The 25,367-nt window shown below is 45.8% G+C and overlaps 1 protein-coding gene across 1 annotated transcript in view; it reads left to right on the forward strand.

The window, feature by feature from the left end:
* The window catches only part of aplp1 (amyloid beta (A4) precursor-like protein 1), a gene marked incomplete at both ends in the record, with an annotated part of 36,056 nt that extends 11,217 nt beyond the window's left edge, over positions 1–24,839 (forward strand). The window contains 13 exons of the mRNA XM_079531161.1: positions 3,532–3,580; positions 6,557–6,818; positions 9,839–9,966; positions 11,297–11,371; positions 11,934–12,092; positions 13,243–13,371; positions 18,435–18,534; positions 18,911–19,078; positions 19,167–19,187; positions 21,177–21,250; positions 22,521–22,586; positions 22,787–22,930; positions 24,738–24,839. Coding sequence (XP_079387287.1) covers positions 3,532–3,580; positions 6,557–6,818; positions 9,839–9,966; positions 11,297–11,371; positions 11,934–12,092; positions 13,243–13,371; positions 18,435–18,534; positions 18,911–19,078; positions 19,167–19,187; positions 21,177–21,250; positions 22,521–22,586; positions 22,787–22,930; positions 24,738–24,839 — 1,477 coding nt within the window. The remainder of the gene's footprint in view (positions 1–3,531; positions 3,581–6,556; positions 6,819–9,838; positions 9,967–11,296; positions 11,372–11,933; positions 12,093–13,242; positions 13,372–18,434; positions 18,535–18,910; positions 19,079–19,166; positions 19,188–21,176; positions 21,251–22,520; positions 22,587–22,786; positions 22,931–24,737) is intronic.
* Between the last annotated feature and the right edge of the window lie 528 nt (positions 24,840–25,367).

Raw genomic sequence — 25,367 nt, forward strand, 5'->3', positions numbered from 1 at the left:
TCCCGCCCCCTTTCATGACGACGACGAGGAAATAATTCCCATGCATTTATTTTCTAAACCCTAACCCTGAACTACATTAACCCCTTTCAGGACCATAGTGGACTACATTACCCCTTTCAGGACCATAGTGGACTACATTACCCCTTTCAGGACCATAGTGGACTACATTACCCCTTTCAGGACCATAGTGGACTACATTAACCCTTTCAGGACCATAGTGGACTACATTACCCCTTTCAGGACCATAGTGGACTACATTAACCCTTTCAGGACCATAGTGGACTACATTACCCCTTTCAGGACCATAGTGGACTACATTAACCCTTTCAGGACCATAGTGGACTACATTACCCCTTTCAGGACCATAGTGGACTACATTAACCCTTTCAGGACCATAGTGGACTACATTAACCCTTTCAGGACCATAGTGGACTACATTAACCCTTTCAGGACCATAGTGGACTACATTACCCCTTTCAGGACCATAGTGGACTACATTACCCCTTTCAGGACCATAGTGGACTACATTAACCCTTTCAGGACCATAGTGGACTACATTACCCCTTTCAGGACCATAGTGGACTACATTAACCCTTTCAGGACCATAGTGGACTACATTAACCCTTTCAGGACCATAGTGGACTACATTAACCCTTTCAGGACCATAGTGGACTACATTAACCCTTTCAGGACCATAGTGGACTACATTAACCCTTTCAGGACCATAGTGGACTACATTACCCCTTTCAGGACCATAGTGGACTACATTAACCCTTTCAGGACCATAGTGGACTACATTACCCCTTTCAGGACCATAGTGGACTACATTACCCCTTTCAGGACCATAGTGGACTACATTAACCCTTTCAGGACCATAGTGGACTACATTACCCCTTTCAGGACCATAGTGGACTACATTAACCCTTTCAGGACCATAGTGGACTACATTAACCCTTTCAGGACCATAGTGGACTACATTAACCCTTTCAGGACCATAGTGGACTACATTAACCCTTTCAGGACCATAGTGGACTACATTAACCCTTTCAGGACCATAGTGGACTACATTAACCCTTTCAGGACCATAGTGGACTACATTACCCCTTTCAGGACCATAGTGGACTACATTAACCCTTTCAGGACCATAGTGGACTACATTAACCCTTTCAGGACCATAGTGGACTACATTAACCCTTTCAGGACCATAGTGGACTACATTAACCCTTTCAGGACCATAGTGGACTACATTAACCCTTTCAGGACCATAGTGGACTACATTAACCCTTTCAGGACCATAGTGGACTACATTAACCCTTTCAGGACCATAGTGGACTACATTACCCCTTTCAGGACCATAGTGGACTACATTACCCCTTTCAGGACCATAGTGGACTACATTAACCCTTTCAGGACCATAGTGGACTACATTACCCCTTTCAGGACCATAGTGGACTACATTACCCCTTTCAGGACCATAGTGGACTACATTAACCCTTTCAGGACCATAGTGGACTACATTACCCCTTTCAGGACCATAGTGGACTACATTACCCCTTTCAGGACCATAGTGGACTACATTACCCCTTTCAGGACCATAGTGGACTACATTACCCCTTTCAGGACCATAGTGGACTACATTAACCCTTTCAGGACCATAGTGGACTACATTACCCCTTTCAGGACCATAGTGGACTACATTAACCCTTTCAGGACCATAGTGGACTACATTAACCCTTTCAGGACCATAGTGGACTACATTAACCCTTTCAGGACCATAGTGGACTACATTAACCCTTTCAGGACCATAGTGGACTACATTAACCCTTTCAGGACCATAGTGGACTACATTACCCCTTTCAGGACCATAGTGGACTACATTAACCCTTTCAGGACCATAGTGAACTACATTAACCCCTTTCAGGACCATAGTGGACTACATTACCCCTTTCAGGACCATAGTGGACTACATTAACCCTTTCAGGACCATAGTGGACTACATTACCCCTTTCAGGACCATAGTGGACTACATTACCCCTTTCAGGACCATAGTGGACTACATTACCCCTTTCAGGACCATAGTGGACTACATTAACCCCTTTCAGGACCATAGTGAACTACATTACCCCTTTCAGGACCATAGTGGACTACATTAACCCTTTCAGGACCATAGTGGACTACATTACCCCTTTCAGGACCATAGTGGACTACATTACCCCTTTCAGGACCATAGTGGACTACATTAACCCTTTCAGGACCATAGTGGACTACATTAACCCTTTCAGGACCATAGTGGACTACATTAAACCTTTCAGGACCATAGTGGACTACATTACCCCTTTCAGGACCATAGTGGACTACATTACCCCTTTCAGGACCATAGTGGACTACATTAACCCTTTCAGGACCATAGTGGACTACATTAACCCTTTCAGGACCATAGTGGACTACATTAACCCTTTCAGGACCATAGTGGACTACATTAACCCTTTCAGGACCATAGTGGACTACATTACCCCTTTCAGGACCATAGTGGACTACATTACCCCTTTCAGGACCATAGTGGACTACATTAACCCTTTCAGGACCATAGTGGACTACATTACCCCTTTCAGGACCATAGTGGACTACATTACCCCTTTCAGGACCATAGTGGACTACATTAACCCTTTCAGGACCATAGTGGACTACATTACCCCTTTCAGGACCATAGTGGACTACATTACCCCCTTTCAGGACCATAGTGGACTACATTAACCCTTTCAGGACCATAGTGGACTACATTAACCCTTTCAGGACCATAGTGGACTACATTAACCCTTTCAGGACCATAGTGGACTACATTAACCCTTTCAGGACCATAGTGGACTACATTAACCCTTTCAGGACCATAGTGGACTACATTACCCCTTTCAGGACCATAGTGGACTACATTACCCCTTTCAGGACCATAGTGGACTACATTACCCCTTTCAGGACCATAGTGGACTACATTAACCCTTTCAGGACCATAGTGGACTACATTACCCCTTTCAGGACCATAGTGGACTACATTAACCCTTTCAGGACCATAGTGGACTACATTAACCCTTTCAGGACCATAGTGGACTACATTAACCCTTTCAGGACCATAGTGGACTACATTACCCCTTTCAGGACCATAGTGGACTACATTAACCCTTTCAGGACCATAGTGGACTACATTAACCCTTTCAGGACCATAGTGGACTACATTAACCCTTTCAGGACCATAGTGGACTACATTAACCCTTTCAGGACCATAGTGGACTACATTACCCCTTTCAGGACCATAGTGGACTACATTACCCCTTTCAGGACCATAGTGGACTACATTAACCCTTTCAGGACCATAGTGGACTACATTAACCCTTTCAGGACCATAGTGGACTACATTACCCCTTTCAGGACCATAGTGGACTACATTACCCCTTTCAGGACCATAGTGGACTACATTAACCCTTTCAGGACCATAGTGGACTACATTACCCCTTTGAACTATTTCTGTTGTTTCAGGACCAAAGTGACGGCGAGCGCGGCCAGCCCCTCCCCCGCCGGCGCTGACGTAGAGGATGAAGAGGAGGATGAGGAGGATGAGGAGGCGATGGAGGAGGAGGAGGGAGAGGAGGCCAGGGAGGTATGGACCCCCTGTGATGTCATAGTTACCCTATGATGTCATAGTGTTACCCTATGATGTCATGGTGTTGCCCTATGATGTCATAGTGTTACCCTATGATGTCATAGTGTTATAGGGAGGTATGGACCTTAGAGTATATATGAATAGAGACGTCACCAGATTTCTCCTCCATCCACTTGCATTAAGTTGCTCAAAAGCGCATGAGAAGATTTCACTCCATTCTGGGATGGATTGGGACAAATCGTGAAGGCGCTGGCCGTTGACTATCATCGCACGCGTTCACGTATGAAACAGCGTTCACGTATGAAACAGCGTTCACGTATGAAACAGCGTTCACGTATGAAACAGCGTTCACGTATGAAACAGTGTTCACGTATGAAACAGCGTTCACGTATGAAACAGCGTTCACGTATGAAACAGCGTTCACGTATGAAACAGCGTTCACGTATGAAACAGCGTTCACGTATGAAACAGCGTTCACGTATGAAACAGCGTTCACGTATGAAACAGCGTTCACGTATGAAACAGCGTTCACGTATGAAACAGCGTTCACGTATGAAACAGCGTTCACGTATGAAACAGCGTTCACGTATGAAACAGCGTTCACGTATGAAACAGCGTTCACGTATGAAACAGCGTTCACGTATGAAACAGCGTTCACGTATGAAACAGCGTTCACGTATGAAACAGTGTTCACGTATGAAACAGCGTTCACGTATGAAACAGCGTTCACGTATGAAACAGCGTTCACGTATGAAACAGCGTTCACGTATGAAACAGCGTTCACGTATGAAACAGCGTTCACGTATGAAACAGCGTTCACGTATGAAACAGCGTTCACGTATGAAACAGTGTTCACGTATGAAACAGCGTTCACGTGTCATCATGAACGTGTGCAATGATAGTCAACGGACCAGCTCTGGCCCAGCGCTGCAATACCAAATTCGGCCACTATGTCCATTTCCCCTTAGGGTTTCCTCCGGGTGCCGTCTCTATTCATATATACTCTAAGGTATGGACCCCGTTATGACCCTGGACAACAATTCCCACAATGCTTTGGTGCACTGCTCCTCCTTGTGGATAGGGGGAGGGGCTGTCTTACTGAGACAACATGAGTGAGCCCAGTGTCCATGACATCAGAGACACTGGGCTCACTGCTAAAATCTAAAATATCTAAAACCACATATTACCAGTGTTGTACCCGAACACGTTCAAAGAACGATCGTTCACGATCGGGTGAACGTGAACTGAACGTACAATTTACAATTTAGGCATTTATCAGAAGCTCTTAATCCAGAGCGATTTACATTTAAGCAATAACAAAAAGCAAGGCATACTTCACATACATAAAAGTCCTGAAACATGCGTAAGCTAAGAACGTAACAGTGGAGTATCTATGTAATGAAACTATATATAAACTATACATACTATACTATATTATAGGCCTACTATACATATGTACTATAAAGTGCTATGACGTAGTGCTGTCTACGTAACATGCTATAAGTCTGTAACGTACTGTATTTCTGCCTGATGAACGTCATTGTGAACGCGTTCATTTCTGGCGTGTGTGAACGTCACTTTCTCACAGTTCAACTTCGTTCAAGAGTGAGTGTTTCCATGGAGCCATCCAGGCGATCCCCGGCGCTAAAACACACCCTAAACATGCCTTATAATATCTAGCGGAAAACCAACCAATAAGTCCTTATCCGACACAAATTAAATAATCTTGCCGTCACTGGAGCGCGCATCGCATGATCATCATGCACGCAGCTGCACGCAGACAGACAGCAGACAGCACACAGACAGACAGCAGACACTGTCCCAACTCCCAACACAAACACTGAGGGAACTTGTTGTTGTTTGATTAAACATAATGTGCCACGAAAAATAGCTTCCTATAGCTTAGTTGGTTATTTTTGCGTCGTGTCCATAATATCGCCACGAACGGCCAACAAGACATATCTCTTCCACAGTGAGTGAAGCTTCACTGATGCCTGATTTATTCTTCGTTGTACTTGTGTTCCATGCTGAAAGTAGCTGATCTACATGCTCACAACGCGTCACGTCCGCCACGCGCTGAGCTTGTAGATCAGCTATTTTCAGCATGCAGAGATATGCAGGCTCTGAGAACATTCAGAAACGTTTTCCTTCACAATAAAAGCATGCAGCTTTCACAAGTGTGCCCATAAAGACAAGGAAAATAATTAAGATTTCACATTAAAAGAGCATTTTTTTGTAAAATTCATTTGGATAATGGTAATGAAGATATTGTAAAAGTTGTCACTTTATTAATCCCAAAGTTGTTTGGACTTCATTTGGAATTAAGTCTGCGGTTTTATATGGCTATAACCCTACGTGGCAATAATTAAAAACCAAAAAAAAATGACTATAATAGTTCCTTTTTTTGAACGATGAACTTTAGTTCCAAAATTTAAATTTTGAACTGTGAACTGAACTAGTTCATACAAAAAATAACTTTCCCAACACTGCATATTACTCACATAAAGACCCCCAGGAAAGTGTTCTAAATCTTCTAAATGTCATTAACATTAACAACCTTTTGAAAAAAGGGTGAAGTTTCCCTTTAACGAGATGAATATTAATTACCCTAACGAGATGAATATTAACCCATTCTGGGCGGGAACCCCTTTTGGTGTTTTAACTAAGCATTATGTTATACTTTAGCTTTTGAAAAATACCAGATGTACAAGCTCAAGCTACGAGCTACGAGCTTGTAGGTCTGCTATTTTTGAAAAATCGTGAAAATGCGGCACAAATCTTTGAATATATATTCTTTCAGAAGACTTTTTATTTATTTCGACGTCAGGTCTAAATGGGTTAATTACCTTAACGAGATGAATATTAATTACCTTAACGAGATGAATATTAATTACCTCGTAGGAAGAGGAAGAGGAGGATGAGGACGAGGCTGCTGCTGATGAAGACGAGGAGGAGGAGGAGGAGGAGGAAGGGGAGGAGCCGGTGGTCACCAAGGCGACGGCGGAGGCCAAGGAGGCGGAGCCTATGGAGGAGTACTCCGAGTACTCGGTGGACTCGGGAACCTATCAGAGCACAGACTACCTGGACCCGTTCTACGACCCCAAGGGACCTGCGCAGGGCCGCAGGCCAACGCTTTCACCACCGCTCACCAGGGGAGACAGCTGTGAGTGTTCTGTCTGTCTGTCTGTCTGTCTGTCTGTCTGTCTGTCTGTCTGTCTGTCTGTCTGTCTCTTATGGGGGTCCCTGGCCATTATCGCTTCAAATGGGGGTCTGCAGGGCTAATTAGTGTCAATTAGGAGGAGGAGGAGGGGCTTGAGGAAAGCCGCCACGAAAGCCGCCGCGCAACGTAGGGAGAGCGAGCGTTGGGCGAGCTGCAGCGGCGTCGTCAACAGGATCCTCAGGAGAACCAATCAGGGAACCCTCACCATCTCCTCCAATCAGGGACCCCTCACCATCTCCTCCAAGGCCATGGCCGCCGTCGACTCCTGGGTCAAGCACAACTTCGAGCGTCTGGCCCGCGAGGCCTCGCGGCTCGTCAAACACGCCCGCCGCTCCACCATGTCTGACCGCGACGTCCAGGCGGCCGCGAGCCTCGTCCTGCCCAGGCAACTCGCCTACTACGCACTGCAGGACGGCTCCAAGGCTGTCAGACTGTACTACACCTCCTAGTGGAGACGTCATGCTACTGCAGCTCCTATCAGACTGTACTACACCTCCTAGTGGAGACGTCATGCTACTGCAGCTCCTATCAGACTGTACTACACCTCCTAGTGGAGACGTCACGCTACTGCAGCTCCTACCAGACTGTACTACACCTCCTAGTGGAGACGTCATGCTACTGCAGCTCCTATCAGACTGTACTACGCCTCCTAGTGGAGTTTTAGCGGTTCAGAAGAAGCATGGTTGTTCTTCTGGAGCTTCCAGTACGCTGGTTAGAGATGATTGAGCAGGAAACAAACACATATCAGCTCTCATCATGTTTTTTTAGTGGTTTGTTTGTTCATTGACAATGAAGGGAAAATGTACGTCATAATGTGTCATTTACATCATATTGTCTCTTTATTGTTAATGGCGTTTGTTTTACATCACCATTACATCACCTAATCAACATGAGTTTAATATATTAGCGCCCCTCACTTCACATGGGTGTGATTTTTGAGGGGTGCCAGGGTCTCCTATATACAGCTTTAATGTTTGTCTTTCAACGATGCTTGTTTTAAGAAAACGCCTCATAGACAATAAAGAGAAATGTAATGTTTGTTTTGAGGACTAAAACAAACATTATGTTGTAATTGATGTTGTAAGATGAAAAGAGCGCCCCTCACTTCACACGGGTGTGATTTTTTTTTAAATATACAGCTTTTGTCCCCAAACACGTCTCAAGATTTTCCATTGACAATGAACGGAGAAATTCCGTCAGATTTCCGCTAAACGTGACGTAAATTAAACATCAAAAGATTAAACGTTGTTGACATTGAAGGGAACATTTACGTAAACGAGCAAATCAGCCAACCAATCACAGGCAACAGGCATTCTGATTGGCCAGTATATGCGATGATGCATGATGGCCTCAAAATTCTAATATCTCCCCCGATCGATAGGGATATCCCTTTGGTCTAGTGGTTAGGATGTTGACCAGAGTTCGAATCCCGGATTTTATACATGTATACACTAATGCATCGGAACGTTGTGTTCTGCTAACAGAGAGAGGGGCATTCTGGGTAAACACTGACCGCATCCTCCCCCCCCCCCCAGACTGGAGGGGGGGGGGGGGGGGGGGGGCTAATGCACGCTCAGCATCCATACTCTGGTCATGTCTATCTATCTATGGCTTTGTAATTGACAGAGGAAGATAGCACACACTCTATACATGATGGACATATGGAAGAGATATACACACACATAAGCACTGGCAACGCACGCACATGCACGCACGCACGCACGCTCGCACGCACGCACGCACGCACGCACGCACGCACGCACGCACACGAACACGAACACGAACACGAACACATACGTAGAAACTCTGCGTGCGTGTGTGCGTGTGTGTGTGCGTGTGTGTGCGTGTGTGTGGAAATGACAGGTAGGCCTATATATGTAATGTCTGGCTGTGCTGTCTGGATCAATATAGGCTGTTAGCCTGGCCTCACTCAGCATTCTGTTAGCCTGGCCTCACTCAGCATTCTGTTAGCCTGGCCTCACTCAGCATTCTGTTAGCCTGGCCTCACTCAGCATTCTGTTAGCCTGGCCTCACTCAGCATTCTGTTAGCCTGGCCTCACTCAGCATTCTGTTAGCCTGGCCTCACTCAGCATTCTGTTAGCCTGGCCTCACTCAGCATTCTGTTAGCCTGGCCTCACTCAGCATTCTGTTAGCCTGGCCTCACTCAGCATTCTGTTAGTCTGGCCTCACTCAGCATTCTGTTAGCCTGGCCTCACTCAGCATTCTGTTAGACTGGCCTCACTCAGCATTCTGTTAGCCTGGCCTCACTCAGCATTCTGTTAGTCTGGCCTCACTCAGCATTCTGTTAGCCTGGCCTCACTCAGCATTCTGTTAGCCTGGCCTCACTCAGCATTCTGTTAGTCTGGCCTCACTCAGCATTCTGTTAGCCTGGCCTCACTCAGCATTCTGTTAGCCTGGCCTCACTCAGCATTCTGTTAGCCTGGCCTCACTCAGCATTCTGTTAGCCTGGCCTCACTCAGCATTCTGTTAGCCTGGCCTCACTCAGCATTCTGTTAGCCTGGCCTCACTCAGCATTCTGTTAGTCTGGCCTCACTCAGCATTCTGTTAGCCTGGCCTCACTCAGCATTCTGTTAGCCTGGCCTCACTCAGCATTCTGTTAGCCTGGCCTCCCATAGCCAGCCTTCCTCACTCAGCATTCTGTTAGCCTGGCCTCCCATAGCCAGCCTTCCTCACTCAGCATTCTTATATGTCTAAATGGACATCTAAAAGTAAGCTAAAATTTTAGTTTTTTTAGCAGTCTAGGCTTAGATTAGACGTTGAAACAACGTTGTTTCAACAGGCAGATTAAGTCTGGCCTCTCAATGCATATCACCCGTTTTCAACAGTACGCAGGGCTGTTGAAAAAGTGATGCATGCATACCCTCTATACAGAAAATAACTCTCTCTCTCTCTCTCTCTCTCTCTCTCTCTCTGTGTGTGTGTCTATGTATCTCGCCCCTCAGTGCCCACCCCCCACCCCACGGACGGCGTGGACGTTTACTTCGAGATGCCGGGCGACGACAACGAGCACGCCAGCTTCCTGCGAGCCAAGATGTTCCTGGAGGAGAGACGCATGAAACGCATCAACGAGGTGAGACAGGTGGGGGTGAGACAGGTGGGGGTGAGACAGGTGGGGGTGAGACAGGTGGGGGTGAGACAGGTGGGGGTGAGACAGGTAGAGGAGAGGTGAGACAGGTGGGGGTGAGACAGGTGGGGGTGAGACAGGTGGGGGTGAGACAGGTGGGGGTGAGACAGGTATAGAGGTGAGACAGGTAGAGGAGAGGTGAGACAGGTGGGGGTGAGACAGGTGGGGGTGAGACAGGTGGGGTGAGACAGGTGGGGGTGAGACAGGTATAGAGGTGAGACAGGTAGAGGTGAGACAGGTAGAGGAGAGGTGAGACAGGTGGGGGTGAGACAGGTGGGGGTGAGACAGGTGGGGATGAGACAGGTATAGAGGTGAGACAGGTAGAGGTGAGACAGGTGGGGGTGAGACAGGTGGGGGTGAGACAGGTGGGGGTGAGACAGGTGGGGGTGAGACAGGTGGGGTGAGACAGGTGTGGGTGAGACAGGTAGAGAGGTGAGACAGGTGGGGGTGAGACAGGTAGAGAGGTGAGACAGGTGGGGGTGAGACAGGTAGAGAGGTGAGACAGGTGGGGGTGAGACAGGTAGAGAGGTGAGACAGGTAGAGGAGAGGTGAGACAGGTGGGGGTGAGACAGGTGTGGGTGAGACAGGTAGAGAGGTGAGACAGGTGGGGGTGAGACAGGTAGAGAGGTGAGACAGGTGGGGGTGAGACAGGTAGAGAGGTGAGACAGGTGGGGGTGAGACAGGTAGAGAGGTGAGACAGGTGGGGGTGAGACAGGTAGAGAGGTGAGACAGGTGGGGGTGAGACAGGTAGAGAGGTGAGACAGGTAGAGGTGAGACAGGTAGAGGAGAGGTGAGACAGGTGGGGGTGAGACAGGTGTGGGTGAGACAGGTAGAGAGGTGAGACAGGTGGGGGTGAGACAGGTAGAGAGGTGAGACAGGTGGGGGTGAGACAGGTAGAGAGGTGAGACAGGTAGAGAGGTGAGACAGGTATAGAGGTGAGACAGGTAGAGGTGAGACAGGTGGGGGTGAGACAGGTGGGGGTGAGACAGGTGGGGGTGAGACAGGTGGGGTGAGACAGGTGGGGGTGAGACAGGTAGAGGTGAGACAGGTAGAGGAGAGACAGGTAGAGGAGAGGTGAGACAGGCAGAGCAGTAGAGAGGTGAGACAACAGTAACATCCTGTCTGCACTGTAAACATCAGAACAGTAACATGTTGTCTCCATACTGTAATCAGATCATGAAGGAATGTAGTTACAGTAACATGTTGTCTCCATACTGTAATCAGATCATGAAGGAATGTAGTTACAGTAACATGTTGTCTCCATACTGTATATCAGATCATGAAGGAATGGGCCGAGGCCGACAACCAGTCCAAGAACCTTCCTCGCTCTGACCGCCAGGCCCTCAACGAGGTGAGGACCCTAACCCTAACGGTCTATTTGTAGTCCAGTTTAAGGTGAAGAGGTGACCAGTACCTCTGTATCTTCTTGAAGAGGTAGAGGTGACCAGTACCTCTGTATCTTCTTGAAGAGGTAGAGGTGACCACCTTTCACCCCCTCCGAGGTGGAAAGCCTGGTCTCTTCAGTGACTGCCGCTTCACCAGAACGCTGGTTCAGAATGTCAAACTATGTTCCCTCACATGCAGGACAAGTGACCTCACAAGTCGGTGCTCCAGACCTTAGAGGAACAGAGCAGGGAGAGAATGTATAACTCTCTCTCTCTCTCTCTCATCTCTCTCTCTCTCTCTCTCTCTCGCTCTCTCTCTCTCTCTCTCTCTCTCTCTCTCGCTCTCTCTCTCTCTCTCTCTCTCGCTCTCTCTCTCCTCTCTCTCGCTCTCTCTCTCTCTCTCTCTCTCTCTCTCTCTCTCTCTCTCTCTCTCGCTCTCTCTCTCTCTCTCTCTCTCTCTCTCTCTCTCTCTCTCGCTCTCTCTCTCTCTCGCTCTCTCGCTCTCTCTCTCTCTCTCTCTCCTAACAGCACTTCCAGTCTGTGCTCCAGACCCTAGAGGAGCAGGTAGCAGGGGAGAGACAGAGGCTGGTGGAGACTCACCTGGCCAGAGTGGTCGCTACGCTCAATAACAACCGACGCCTGGCCCTGGAGAGCTACCTGACGACCGTGCAGACCACGCCCCCACAGGTAAACAGACCACACCCCCACAGGTAAACAGACCACACCCCCACAGGTAAACACACCCCCACAGGTACCAGGCTACACCCCCACAGGTAAACACACCCCCACAGGTAAACAAGCCACACCCCCACAGGTAACAACAATTAAGCCACACCCCCACAGGTAAACACCCCCCCCCCCCACACAGGTACCAGGCCACACCCCCACAGGTAAACACACCCCCACAGGTAAACACACCCCCACAGGTACCAGGCCACACCCCCACAGGTAAACACACCCCCACAGGTACCAGGCCACACCCCCACAGGTAAACACACCCCCACAGGTAACAGACCACACCCCCACAGGTAAAAACTAGCCATACCCCCACAGGTAAACAGACCACACCCCACAGGTAACAGGCCACACCCCCACATGTAACAAGCCACATGACGATAACGTAAATGACGACGCACCTTTTTTGAGGACCAATACCTGACGTTGACAGACAGGCTAAACAAAAACAAATGTCAGAACAAGATTGACGCAGACGAGTTTAACCAGCTCTCTTTGATGACTATAATATGACGAGAGGTGCATGTGCGACTGGACAGTAAACAGCAACACGTTAGAAGTACTTTGTTCTACTTACTAGAGAAGACAGAGGAACAGCCACACATATCCACAAGTTCTACTAACTATAGAAGACAGAGGAACAGCCACACATATCCACTAGTTCTGGGACAGAAAACTGTGTTAAATCCTGTTATTCATGATGGCAGCAGCATGCTAGCTGCATCCTGCTAGCCGTTGTGCTAAGCTAAACCAAAACAAGCACCACTACTGCTACTACTAGCTTTGGCCAGGGTTGCCAGACTGTGACTGTGAGAGAGAAACAAGCAACCATGCAGGTCTATGAGACAATAAGTCTAAACTAAGCAACCATAGGTCTGGCTATCAAACTTTATTGTCCAATGTTGTTTTAGAGCAGTGGTTCTCAAACATGTTCATGTCAAGGACCTCCAATATTTGAAAGCAACTTTACAGATAAACAAGTCCAAATGTAGCTTATAATGACAAGACTTGGCAACACTGTCTTGTAGCTTGAACAGTTCTACAAGCTCACAATGTGAAATATAAGGTGCACGGTGACTGACCCCACACTGCCCTCTTGCAGCCGGAGCGGGTACTGCAGGCTCTGAAGCGCTACATGGCAGCAGAGCAGAAGGATCGCCGACACACGCTCAGACACTACCAACACATCGAGGCCGTGGACCCTACGAAGGCTGAGCAGATGAAGTTCCAGGTCTGTAGTTCATACTGTAGTTATTACTGTAGTTATATCAGAGCTCAGACACTACCAACACATCGAGGCTGTGGACCAAACATGGAAGGCTGAGCAGATGAAGTTCCAGGTGTGTTTAATAGCCTTGTTTATTTATAATGTAGTTTACTGCGTAGTTTAAACCGGAGTTCAGACACTAGCAGAGAGGTGATGTATCCTCTACTTACACTAGCAGAGAGGTGATGTATCCTCTACTTACACTAGCAGAGAGGTGATGTATCCTCTACTTACACTAGCAGAGAGGTGATGTATCCTCTACTTACACTAGCAGAGAGGTGATGTATCCTCTACTTACACTAGCAGAGAGGTGATGTATCCTCTACTTACACTAGCAGAGAGGTGATGTATCCTCTACTTACACTAACAGAGAGGTGATGTATCCTCTACTTACACTAACAGAGAGGTGATGTATCCTCTATTTACACTAACAGAGAGGTGATGTATCCTCTACTTACACTAGCAGAGAGGTGATGTATCCTCTACTTACACTAGCAGAGAGGTGATGTATCCTCTACTTACACTAGCAGAGAGGTGATGTATCCTCTACTTACACTAGCAGAGAGGTGATGTATCCTCTACTTACACTAACAGAGAGGTGATGTATCCTCTACTTACACTAACAGAGAGGTGATGTATCCTCTCTACTTACACTAGCAGAGAGGTGATGTATCCTCTACTTACACTAACAGAGAGGTGATGTATCCTCTACTTACACTAGCAGAGAGGTGATGTATCCTCTACTTACACTCTTCTCCCTTCTGGCCCCAAAACTGTAGAATGCACTTCCCGTTGCAATCAGAACTGCAGCATCACTCCCGATCTTCCGCCGTAGTCTGAAAACCCACCTTTTCAGACTCCATCATGGCCCATAGCACTTACCCTACCCCCCTTAGACAGCACTTCTTAGACTTATATAGCATTTGAAACAGACTTATAGCATGTCATGTAGACAGCACAATAAGTGCATTGTATGTAGTCATAGCACTTCATAGTATATATGTACAGCATAGTATAGCATATATGTGTAGTTTATATGTATAGTGTCATTATATAGATATGTTCTAGTTATAGTTTATATATATAGTGTCATTATATAGATATGTTCTAGTCACGTTCTTAGCTTACGCATGTTTCGCGATAAATCCATTTTTTACATATGTGATGTATTCCCATGCTTTTTGTTCTTGCTTATTGTAAGTCGCTCTGGATTAAGAGCGTCTGCTAAATGCCTAAATTGTAAATTGTAAATTGTACACTAGCAGAGAGGTGATGTATCCTCTACTTACACTAGCAGAGAGGTGATGTATCCTCTACTTACACTAACAGAGAGGTGATGTATCCTCTACTTACACTAGCAGAGAGGTGATGTATCCTCTACTTACACTAGCAGAGAGGTGATGTATCCTCTACTTACACTAACAGAGAGGTGATGTATCCTCTACTTACACTAGCAGAGAGGTGATGTATCCTCTACTTACACTAACAGAGAGGTGATGTATCCTCTACTTACACTAGCAGAGAGGTGATGTATCCTCTACTTACACTAGCAGAGAGGTGATGTATCCTCTACTTACACTAACAGAGAGGTGATGTATCCTCTACTTACACTAGCAGAGAGGTGATGTATCCTCTACTTACACTAGCAGAGAGGTGATGTATCCTCTACTTACACTAGCAGAGAGGTGATGTATCCTCTACTTACACTAGCAGAGAGGTGATGTATCCTCTACACTTACACTAGCAGAGAGGTGATGTATCCTCTACTTACACTAGCAGAGAGGTGATGTATCCTCTACTTACACTAACAGAGAGGTGATGTATCCTCTACTTACACTAACAGAGAGGTGATGTATCCTCTACTTACACTAGCAGAGAGGTGATGTATCCTCTACTTACACTAGCAGAGAGGTGATGTATCCTCTACTTACACTAACAGAGAGGTGATGTATCCTCTACTTACACTAGCAGCGAGGTGATGTATCCTCTACTTACACTAGCAGAGAGGTGATGTATCCTCTACACTTACACTAGCAGAGAGGTGATGTATCCTCTACTTACACTAACAGAGAGGTGATGTATCCTCTACTTACACTAACAGAGAGGTGATGTATCCTCTACTTACACTAGCAGAGAGGTGATGTATCCTCTACTTACACTAGCAGAGAGGTGATGTATCCTCTACTTACACTAACAGAGAGGTGATGTATCCTCTACTTACACTAACAGAGAGGTGATGTATCCTCTACTTACACTAGCAGAGAGGTGATGTATCCTCTACACTTACACTAGCAGAGAGGTGATGTATCCTCTACTTACACTAACAGAGAGGTGATGTATCCTCTACTTACACTAACAGAGAGGTGATGTATCCTCTCTACTTACACTAACAGAGAGGTGATGTATCCTCTACTTACACTAACAGAGAGGTGATGTATCCTCTACTTACACTAACAGAGAGGTGATGTATCCTCTACTTACACTAACAGAGAGGTGATGTATCCTCTACTTACACTAGCAGAGAGGTGATGTATCCTCTACTTACACTAGCAGAGAGGTGATGTATCCTCTACTTACACTAGCAGAGAGGTGATGTATCCTCTACACTTACACTAGCAGAGAGGTGATGTATCCTCTACTTACACTAACAGAGAGGTGATGTATCCTCTACTTACACTAACAGAGAGGTGATGTATCCTCTACACTTACACTAGCAGAGAGGTGATGTATCCTCTACACTTACACTAGCAGAGAGGTGATGTATCCTCTACTTACACTAACAGAGAGGTGATGTATCCTCTACTTACACTAACAGAGAGGTGATGTATCCTCTACTTACACTAGCAGCGAGGTGATGTATCCTCTACACTTACACTAGCAGAGAGGTGATGTATCCTCTACTTACACTAACAGAGAGGTGATGTATCCTCTACACTTACACTAGCAGAGAGGTGATGTATCCTCTACACTTACACTAGCAGAGAGGTGATGTATCCTCTACTTACACTAACAGAGAGGTGATGTATCCTCTACACTTACACTAGCAGAGAGGTGATGTATCCTCTACTTACACTAGCAGAGAGGTGATGTATCCTCTACTTACACTAGCAGAGAGGTGATGTATCCTCTACACTTACACTAACAGAGAGGTGATGTATCCTCTACACTTACACTAGCAGAGAGGTGATGTATCCTCTACACTTACACTAGCAGAGAGGTGATGTATCCTCTACACTTACACTAGCAGAGAGGTGATGTATCCTCTACTTACACTAGCAGAGAGGTGATGTATCCTCTACTTACACTAGCAGAGAGGTGATGTATCCTCTACTTACACTAACAGAGAGGTGATGTATCCTCTACTTACACTAACAGAGAGGTGATGTATCCTCTACTTACACTAGCAGAGAGGTGATGTATCCTCTACTTACACTAGCAGAGAGGTGATGTATCCTCTACTTACACTAGCAGAGAGGTGATGTATCCTCTACTTACACTAACAGAGAGGTGATGTATCCTCTACTTACACTAGCAGAGAGGTGATGTATCCTCTACTTACACTAGCAGAGAGGTGATGTAACCTCTACTTACACTAGCAGAGAGGTGATGTATCCTCTACTTACACTAGCAGAGAGGTGATGTATCCTCTACACTTACACTAGCAGAGAGGTGATGTATCCTCTACTTACACTAACAGAGAGGTGATGTATCCTCTACACTTACACTAGCAGCGAGGTGATGTATCCTCTACTTACACTAACAGAGAGGTGATGTGTCCTCTACTTACACTAGCAGAGAGGTGATGTATCCTCTACTTACACTAGCAGAGAGGTGATGTATCCTCTCTACTTACACTAACAGAGAGGTGATGTATCCTCTACTTACACTAGCAGCGAGGTGATGTATCCTCTACTTACACTAACAGAGAGGTGATGTATCCTCTACACTTACACTAGCAGAGAGGTGATGTATCCTCTACTTACACTAACAGAGAGGTGATGTATCCTCTACTTACACTAGCAGAGAGGTGATGTATCCTCTACTTACACTAGCAGAGAGGTGATGTATCCTCTCTACTTACACTAACAGAGAGGTGATGTATCCTCTACTTACACTAGCAGAGAGCTGATGTATCCTCTACTTACACTAGCAGAGAGGTGATGTATCCTCTACTTACACTAACAGAGAGGTGATGTATCCTCTACTTACACTAGCAGAGAGGTGATGTATCCTCTACTTACACTAGCAGAGAGGTGATGTATCCTCTACACTTACACTAGCAGAGAGGTGATGTATCCTCTACTTACACTAACAGAGAGGTGATGTATCCTCTACTTACACTAGCAGAGAGGTGATGTATCCTCTACACTTACACTACAGGTGTACACTCACCTTCACGTCATTAATTAATGTTATTAATTACAGGTGTACACTCACCTTCATGTAATTCATGTGATTAATTCCAGGTGTACACTCACCTTCACGTCATTAATTAATTTGATTAATTCCAGGTGTACACTCACCTTCATGTCATTAATTCATGTGATTAATTCCAGGTGTACACTCACCTTCATGTAATTCATGTGATTAATTCCAGGTGTACACTCACCTTCACGTCATTAATTAATTTGATTAATTCCAGGTGTACACTCACCTTCATGTCATTAATTCATGTGATTAATTCCAGGTGTACACTCACCTTCACGTCATTAATTAATGTGATTAATTCCAGGTGTACACTCACCTTCATGTCATTAATTAATGTGATTAATTCCAGGTCTACACTCACCTTCACGTCATTAATTAATGTGATTAATTCCAGGTGTACACTCACCTTCATGTCATTAATGTTATAATTCCAGGTCTACACTCACCTTCATGTCATTAATGTTATAATTCCAGGTCTACACTCACCTTCATGTCATTAATGGTATAATTCCAGGTCTACACTCACCTTCACGTCATTAATTAATGTGATTAATTCCAGGTGTACACTCACCTTCATGTCATTAATGTTATAATTCCAGGTCTACACTCACCTTCACGTCATCGAGGAGAGGATGAACCAGAGTCTGGCTCTGCTCTACAAGGTTCCTGTGCTCGCCGAAGAGCTGCACGAAGACATACGTAAGTCTGGGTCCTCGTATTATGAATTGTATGGAGACACGATGTAAGTGTGTCTTCATATTATGTCTTATATGAAGACAGACGAACAGTGTGTCCTCGTATTATATATCTGACATGAAGACATGATGTATGTGTCCCTCACGTCCATAGTGAAGGAGCAGAACATGAATCATGTCTCCTCCTTACAGAGGAGCTAGTGAAGGAGCAGAACATTAACTGTGTCTCCTCCTCATAGAGGAGCTAGTGAAGGAGCAGAACATTAACTGTGTCTCCTCCTCATAGAGGAGCTAGTGAAGGAGCAGAACATTAACTGTGTCTCCTCCTCATAGAGGAGCTAGTGAAGGAGCAGAACATTAACTGTGTCTCCTCCTCATAGAGGAGCTAGTGAAGGAGCAGAGGGGGGACGTCTCCTCCCTGATGACCACCTCCTTCTCGGAGACACGCACCACGGAGGAGCTGCTCCCCGCCGAGAGCCAGGAGGAGAAAGATGACGAGGAGGAGGAGGAGAGAGCCTGGAAGAACAGACCCTACCCTGTTCCTGTTGGTGCGTACATACATGCACACACACGCACACACGCACTCGAATGCATATTATGATAGTTTGTTGTAATTATCTCCTCTCCTCTCCACAGAGCCTCAGCCCAATAAGAAAGGTGAGTTGGATAGAATACATCCACTAGAGGATGGACCTGTGCCGAGCCTGTGATTACTGTGATGTCTGTGATTACTGTGATACAGATCTATGATTCAGTTGAGATACAGTACAAACTAAATAAATGTCATGGAGTTGTGAATTTATTGTATGCTGATGTCACGTTTTTCTACGTTCAGCACATGGTCTGTCTTATAAGTTATAGTTAAAGTCTGTCGTGTTTCTGTTCAGTGTCTTCAGCACCTAGAGTTAAACTGTGTTGTTGTCAGGGTTGGGAAGTAACGGATTACATGTAACGCCGTTACGTAATCAGAGTACAAAAAACCGGTAACTGTAACGTCTTAGAGTACATTTTAAAATGTGTAATCTGGATTACAGTAACGGAGGTATAGTAACGGGGGTTACAGGCTTGGTTACATTCTCCCCTTCCCCTCATCAATCTTAGGGCTTCAAATAAGTTAAAACACCAAACAATAAAATAATCAGTCGATTACGCATGATAAATGATCACCAGTGCGCTGTGTCGCTGCTGCTGCCCATGCAGCATGCACTGTGGGCACACGAGCAGCGCGCTCGCGTCGGTCCCCCAGCAGCACCAATGGTTTTCCCCGCCGTCAGAATCTAACTCTCCACTGTCTCCAGTCCCCATATACCATATTTATATTATATTATATTTTATAGCGTGATCTGTAGCCAGCGGACACTGACAGCTCTGTAACCGCGGGGACAAGAGGAGGCGGGGTGTGGAGCCTCTGGACGCGGGGACACGGGTGGCCGTGGGTAGTGAGATTGTGTGTGTGTGTGTGTGTGTGTGTGTGTGTGTGTGTGTGTGTGTGTGTGTGTGTGTGTGTGTGTGTGTGTGTGTGTGTGTGTGTGTGTGTGTGTGTGTGCGGCGCGCGTCATATCTGCCTGCTTGCTTGCCTGCCTGTCTGTGTCTGCACTCTGTCATGGGAGAACCATTTTTCCTCAATAGGCCTACCAATTTGTACAGCATGCCTTAATTTGGCTGTATACATATATTATTTATATTTGTATATGTATTATAATGATTAGGAATTATTATTATAATGATTAGGAATTAATTTGCCTTTTGTGCAAACCTGTGCCTAGCCAAATAGGAGTACATTTTAACATGAATCATAATGGTGGTACTTGAGAGCCAAATATTTTCTGAGGTGGTACTTGTAAAAAGGTTGAGAACCACTGATTTAACAATATTTCTGTAGTTTTTTCTTAATTTTATATAGGCTAAACATTCTGCTCTGGTTATCAATGGTAAAACTTGTTTTATGTAATTAAATAGAGGTTTGCTTAAAAGTAATCCAAAAGTAACTGAAAGTAACCCGTTACTTTTTAAATTGTGGTACTCGGATTACGTTACTGACTACAATTTATAGCAAGTAACTTGTAACTGTAGGGGATTACTTTTTAAAAGTAACCTTCCCAACCCTGGTTGTTGTTCTCATCATGTAAATTAGAGTTAAACTGTGTTGTTGTTCTCATCATGTAAATTACAGTTAAAGTGATTCATGTTGTTCTCTATGCTCAGTGGCATCAGAGTTAATCTGTGTTGTTCTATGCTCAGTGGCGTCAGAGTTAATCTGTGTTGTTCTATGCTCAGTGGCATCAGAGTTAATCTGTGTTGTTCTATGCTCAGTGGCATCAGAGTTAATCTGTGTTGTTCTATGCTCAGTGGCGTCAGAGTTAATCTGTGTTGTTCTATGCTCAGTGGCGTCAGAGTTAATCTGTGTTGTTCTATGCTCAGTGGCGTCAGAGTTAATCTGTGTTGTTCTATATTCAGTGGCATCAGAGTTAAACTGTGTTGTTGTTCTATATTCAGTGCCGTCAGAGTTAATCTGTGTTGTTCTATATTCAGTGGCATCAGAGTTAAACTGTGTTGTTGTTCTATATTCAGTGGCGTCAGAGTTAATCTGTGTTGTTCTATATTCAGTGGCATCAGAGTTAAACTGTGTTGTTGTTCTATGCTCAGTGGCGTCAGCACCTGTCACAGACTACGACTACCCCACCTCAGAGAGAGGGCCCACCTACGAATACGAGGACAAGGTAAGAATAATATGATCGCACTTTATAACGAGAGAAGAACCGCTCACCCAAACACATCTCTCTGTTTTTACTAAAACTACAACATGATGTCACTGACGTTTCACGGTCAGACTACATAGCATTATTGTCATCACCTGGGTGGGTCAGTCGTGTAACTTTCCTGACGTTAAGCTGTGTGTGTGTTCAACAACACAGCCATGACGTTAAGCTGTGTGTGTGTTCAACAACACAGCCATGACATTAAGCTGTGTGTGTGTTCAACAACACAGCCATGACGTTAAGCTGTGTGTGTGTGTTCAACAACACAGCCATGACGTTAAGCTGTGTGTGTGTTCAACAACACAGCCATGACATTAAGCTTTGTGTGTGTTCAACAACACAGCCATGACGTTAAGCTGTGTGTGTGTTCAACAACACAGCCATGACATTAAGCTGTGTGTGTTCAACAACACAGCCATGACATTAAGCTGTGTGTGTGTTCAACAACACAGCCATGACGTTAAGCTGTGTGTGTGTGTGTGTGTGTTCAACAACACAGCCATGACGTTAAGCTGTGTGTGTGTTCAACAACACAGCCATGACGTTAAGCTGTGTGTGCGTTCAACAACACAGCCATGACGTTAAGCTGTGTGTGTTCATGTTCAACAACACAGCCATGACGTTAAGCTGTGTGTGTGTTCAACAACACAGCCATGACGTTAAGCTGTGTGTGTGTTCAACAACACAGCCATGACATTAAGCTGTGTGTGTTCAACAACACAGCCATGACATTAAGCTGTGTGTGTTCAACAACACAGCCATGACTTTAAGCTGTGTGTGTGTTCAACAACACAGCCATGACGTTAAGCTTTGTGTGTTCAACAACACAGCCATGACGTTAGGCTGTGTCTGTGTTCAACAACACAGCCATGACGTTAAGCTGTGTGTGTTCAACAACACAGCCATGACGTTAAGCTGTGTCTGTGTTCAACAACACAGCCATGACGTTAAGCTGTGTGTGTGTTCAACAACACAGCCATGATATTAAGCTGTGTGTGTTCAACAACACAGCCATGACGTTAATGTGTGTGTGTGTTCAACAACACAGCCATGACGTTAAGCTGTGTGTGTGTGTTCAACAACACAGCCATGACGTTAAGCTGTGTGTGTGTGTGTTCAACAACACAGCCATGATGTTAAGCTGTGTGTGTGTTCAACAACACAGACATGACGTTAAGCTGTGTGTGTTCAACACAGCACAATAAAATGATATTGTTTGTGTCCCTGTCAGAGCAACAGCTCAGTGGAACTCAAACAGCTGGTTTATAAAACTCCAGAGATCCAGAGAGATGAACTGGTGAGTTCTAGATTTATTATTGTTATTGTTATTGTTGTTATTGTTGTTATTGATATTGTTATTGTTATTATTATTGTCTCCACCAGGACGAAGGCGGGGAGAGAGTATGTTTCACTCTGTCCGTCCGTAGTGATTCTCAACCCGTTTAATTTCAACCCCCCCCCCCCCCCCCCCCCCCCTGTTTCCTGTGGTTTCCATAGCAACCGGACGCCCTGGAGACGTTCAACCGCGGCGCAATGGTGGGGCTGCTGGTAGTCGCCGTGGCGATCGCCATGGTGATGGTGATCAGCCTGCTATTGGTCCGCAGGAAGCCCTACGGCACCATCAGCCATGGGATCGTTGAGGTAAAAATCACCTTTTATTCCCCAGCCATGCTTAGAGGTAAAATCACCGTTTATTCCACAGCCATGGGATCTTAGAGGTAAAATCACCTTTTATTCCCCAGCCATGGGATCTTAGAGGTAAAATCACCTTTTATTCCCCAGCCATGGGATCTTCAGCCACCAAGGTCAAGGTCAAGGTAAACTTTATTGTCCACAAGGGAAATTTGTCTTGGGCTTTCACCCCAGCTACAGCCACACATAAAACATCAATGACAAACAAAAATACATTACAGAGGAAGACACAACATTACACAATTGCACACATGATGTGGATAATCTAACCTCACACAGTTACCGCTGTTTCAGAGCCTCGTTCAACATCTTAGTTGATGCTGGTACAAACGATTTTTTAAATCTGATGTACTTCCACTTTGGTTCTTTGTATCTTCTCCCAGAGGGCAGAAGTACAAACTCGCCATTTAAAACATGGGTAACATCACTGACGATTTTTTGAGCCTGTTTTAATGTAGCCTGCTCATAAATAGACTGCAGAGAGGGGAGTTGTCTTACCCCTATGATCTGTTTTAATGTAGCCTGCTCATAAATAGACTGCAGAGAGGGGAGTTGTCTTACCCCTATGATCTGTTTTAATGTAGCCTGCTCATAAATAGACTGCAGAGAGGGGAGTTGTCTTACCCCTACGATCTGTTTTAATGTAGCCTGCTCATAAATAGACTGCAGAGAGGGGAGTTGTCTTACCCCTACGATCTGTTTTAATGTAGCCTGCTCATAAATAGACTGCAGAGAGGGGAGTTGTCTTACCCCTATGATCTGTTTTAATGTAGCCTGCTCATAAATAGACTGCAGAGAGGGGAGTTGTCTTACCCCTATGATCTCCCCTGCAGTCTGCACCAATCTGAACAATTTGGACCTCAGTTGCACTGAGAGATTACCGAACCAAACTGTGATGCCAAACCTGACCAGGCTTTCCAAGACTGCTCGATAGAACACTAACATAAATCTTTGGTCAACACCATGAACCCTGTGACGCCAAAGGAAGTGCAGTCTTTGCTGTAGTTTACTACAGAGACTGTCAACATGTGTATTCCAAGTTAGTGTGTTGTCAATACAGATCCCCAAGTATTTATATGAGGGGACCTGTGAGATGGTCGAGTCATGGATGACCACAGGCCTGTGATCACCAATACTCTTGGGGTCAAACACCATCTCCTGAATAAGGTGGTTGTCATCACACCACTTTACAAAGTTCTGTACCTCTAAAAAGTAGTCAGCTACATCCCTAGCCATGGGAGCCATGGGATCTTAGAGGTAAAAATCATCTTTTATTTCCCAGCCATGGGATCTTAGAGGTAAAAATCACCTTTTATTCCCCAGCCATGGGATCTTAGAGGTAAAAAAAAAAATCATCTTTTATTTCCCAGCCATGGGATCTTAGAGGTAAAAATCATCTTTTATTCCCCAGCCATGGGATCTTAGAGGTAATATCACCGTCATAAAATCACAATAATTTAACTCTTTTAGAGTGTTGGTTTAATGTTACACTCTCAAGAGTTTAATATCTATAAGGGTCCATTTGGTTACCAGCTCTCCATCATTTAGCTGCATGGGGACCACCTGGAACCCCCTGAAGGACCACCGGTGGTCCCCGGACCACTGGTTGAACACCACTGCTCTATAACAATGTGACCCGTGTCTGTGTGTGTGTGTGTCTGTGTGTGTGTGTGTGTGTGTGTGTGTGCGTGCGTGCGTGCGTGCGTGCGTGCGTGCGTGCGTGCGTGCGTGCGTGCGTGCGTGCGTGCGTGCGTAGCAGGTTGACCCCATGTTGACCCCAGAGGAACGTCAGCTCAACAAGATGCAGAACCACGGCTACGAGAACCCGACCTACAAGTTCTTTGAACAGATGAACTGAGGAGGTGCGCAATTGGCTGGCTGGCTGCTCCACGGGTCACGCCCACCCAACTGAGGCGCGCCATTGGCTGGCTGGCTGGCTGCTCTACGGGTCACTCCCCCCCCCCCCCCCCCCCCCCCCCACACACACCCAAACGCTTTATTTTGCCCCTCCCACCAAGCCCCGCCCCCATTATGTATTTATGATGTAATTGCGACCATTAAAGAGTTAAGTTGAGCTGGGGGGCGGGACCCATCTCTAAACCCCTCCCACTGTACAGTAAATGACCAATCATGAACCACCATCATCATCATCATTTATGGAATGTAAACAAACAGGATGTGACATCATCAGGCCGCATCCTCTTAACTCCTCTGCTTGAAACAAAAAAATAATAAATTCATCATCAATGTTTGTAGATAATCCCCCAGGGGGCGCTATCGCCTCTGTCCCCTAGGGGGAGCTATGGTCTCTGTCCCCTAGGGGGAGCTATGGTCTCTGTCCCCAGGGGGAGCTATGGTCTCTGTCCCTAGGGGGAGCTATGGTCTC

Source organism: Electrona antarctica (assembly GCF_951216825.1).
Source record: "Electrona antarctica genome assembly, contig: scaffold_335, whole genome shotgun sequence".
In the NCBI taxonomy this organism is placed as follows: Eukaryota; Metazoa; Chordata; class Actinopteri; order Myctophiformes; family Myctophidae; genus Electrona; species Electrona antarctica.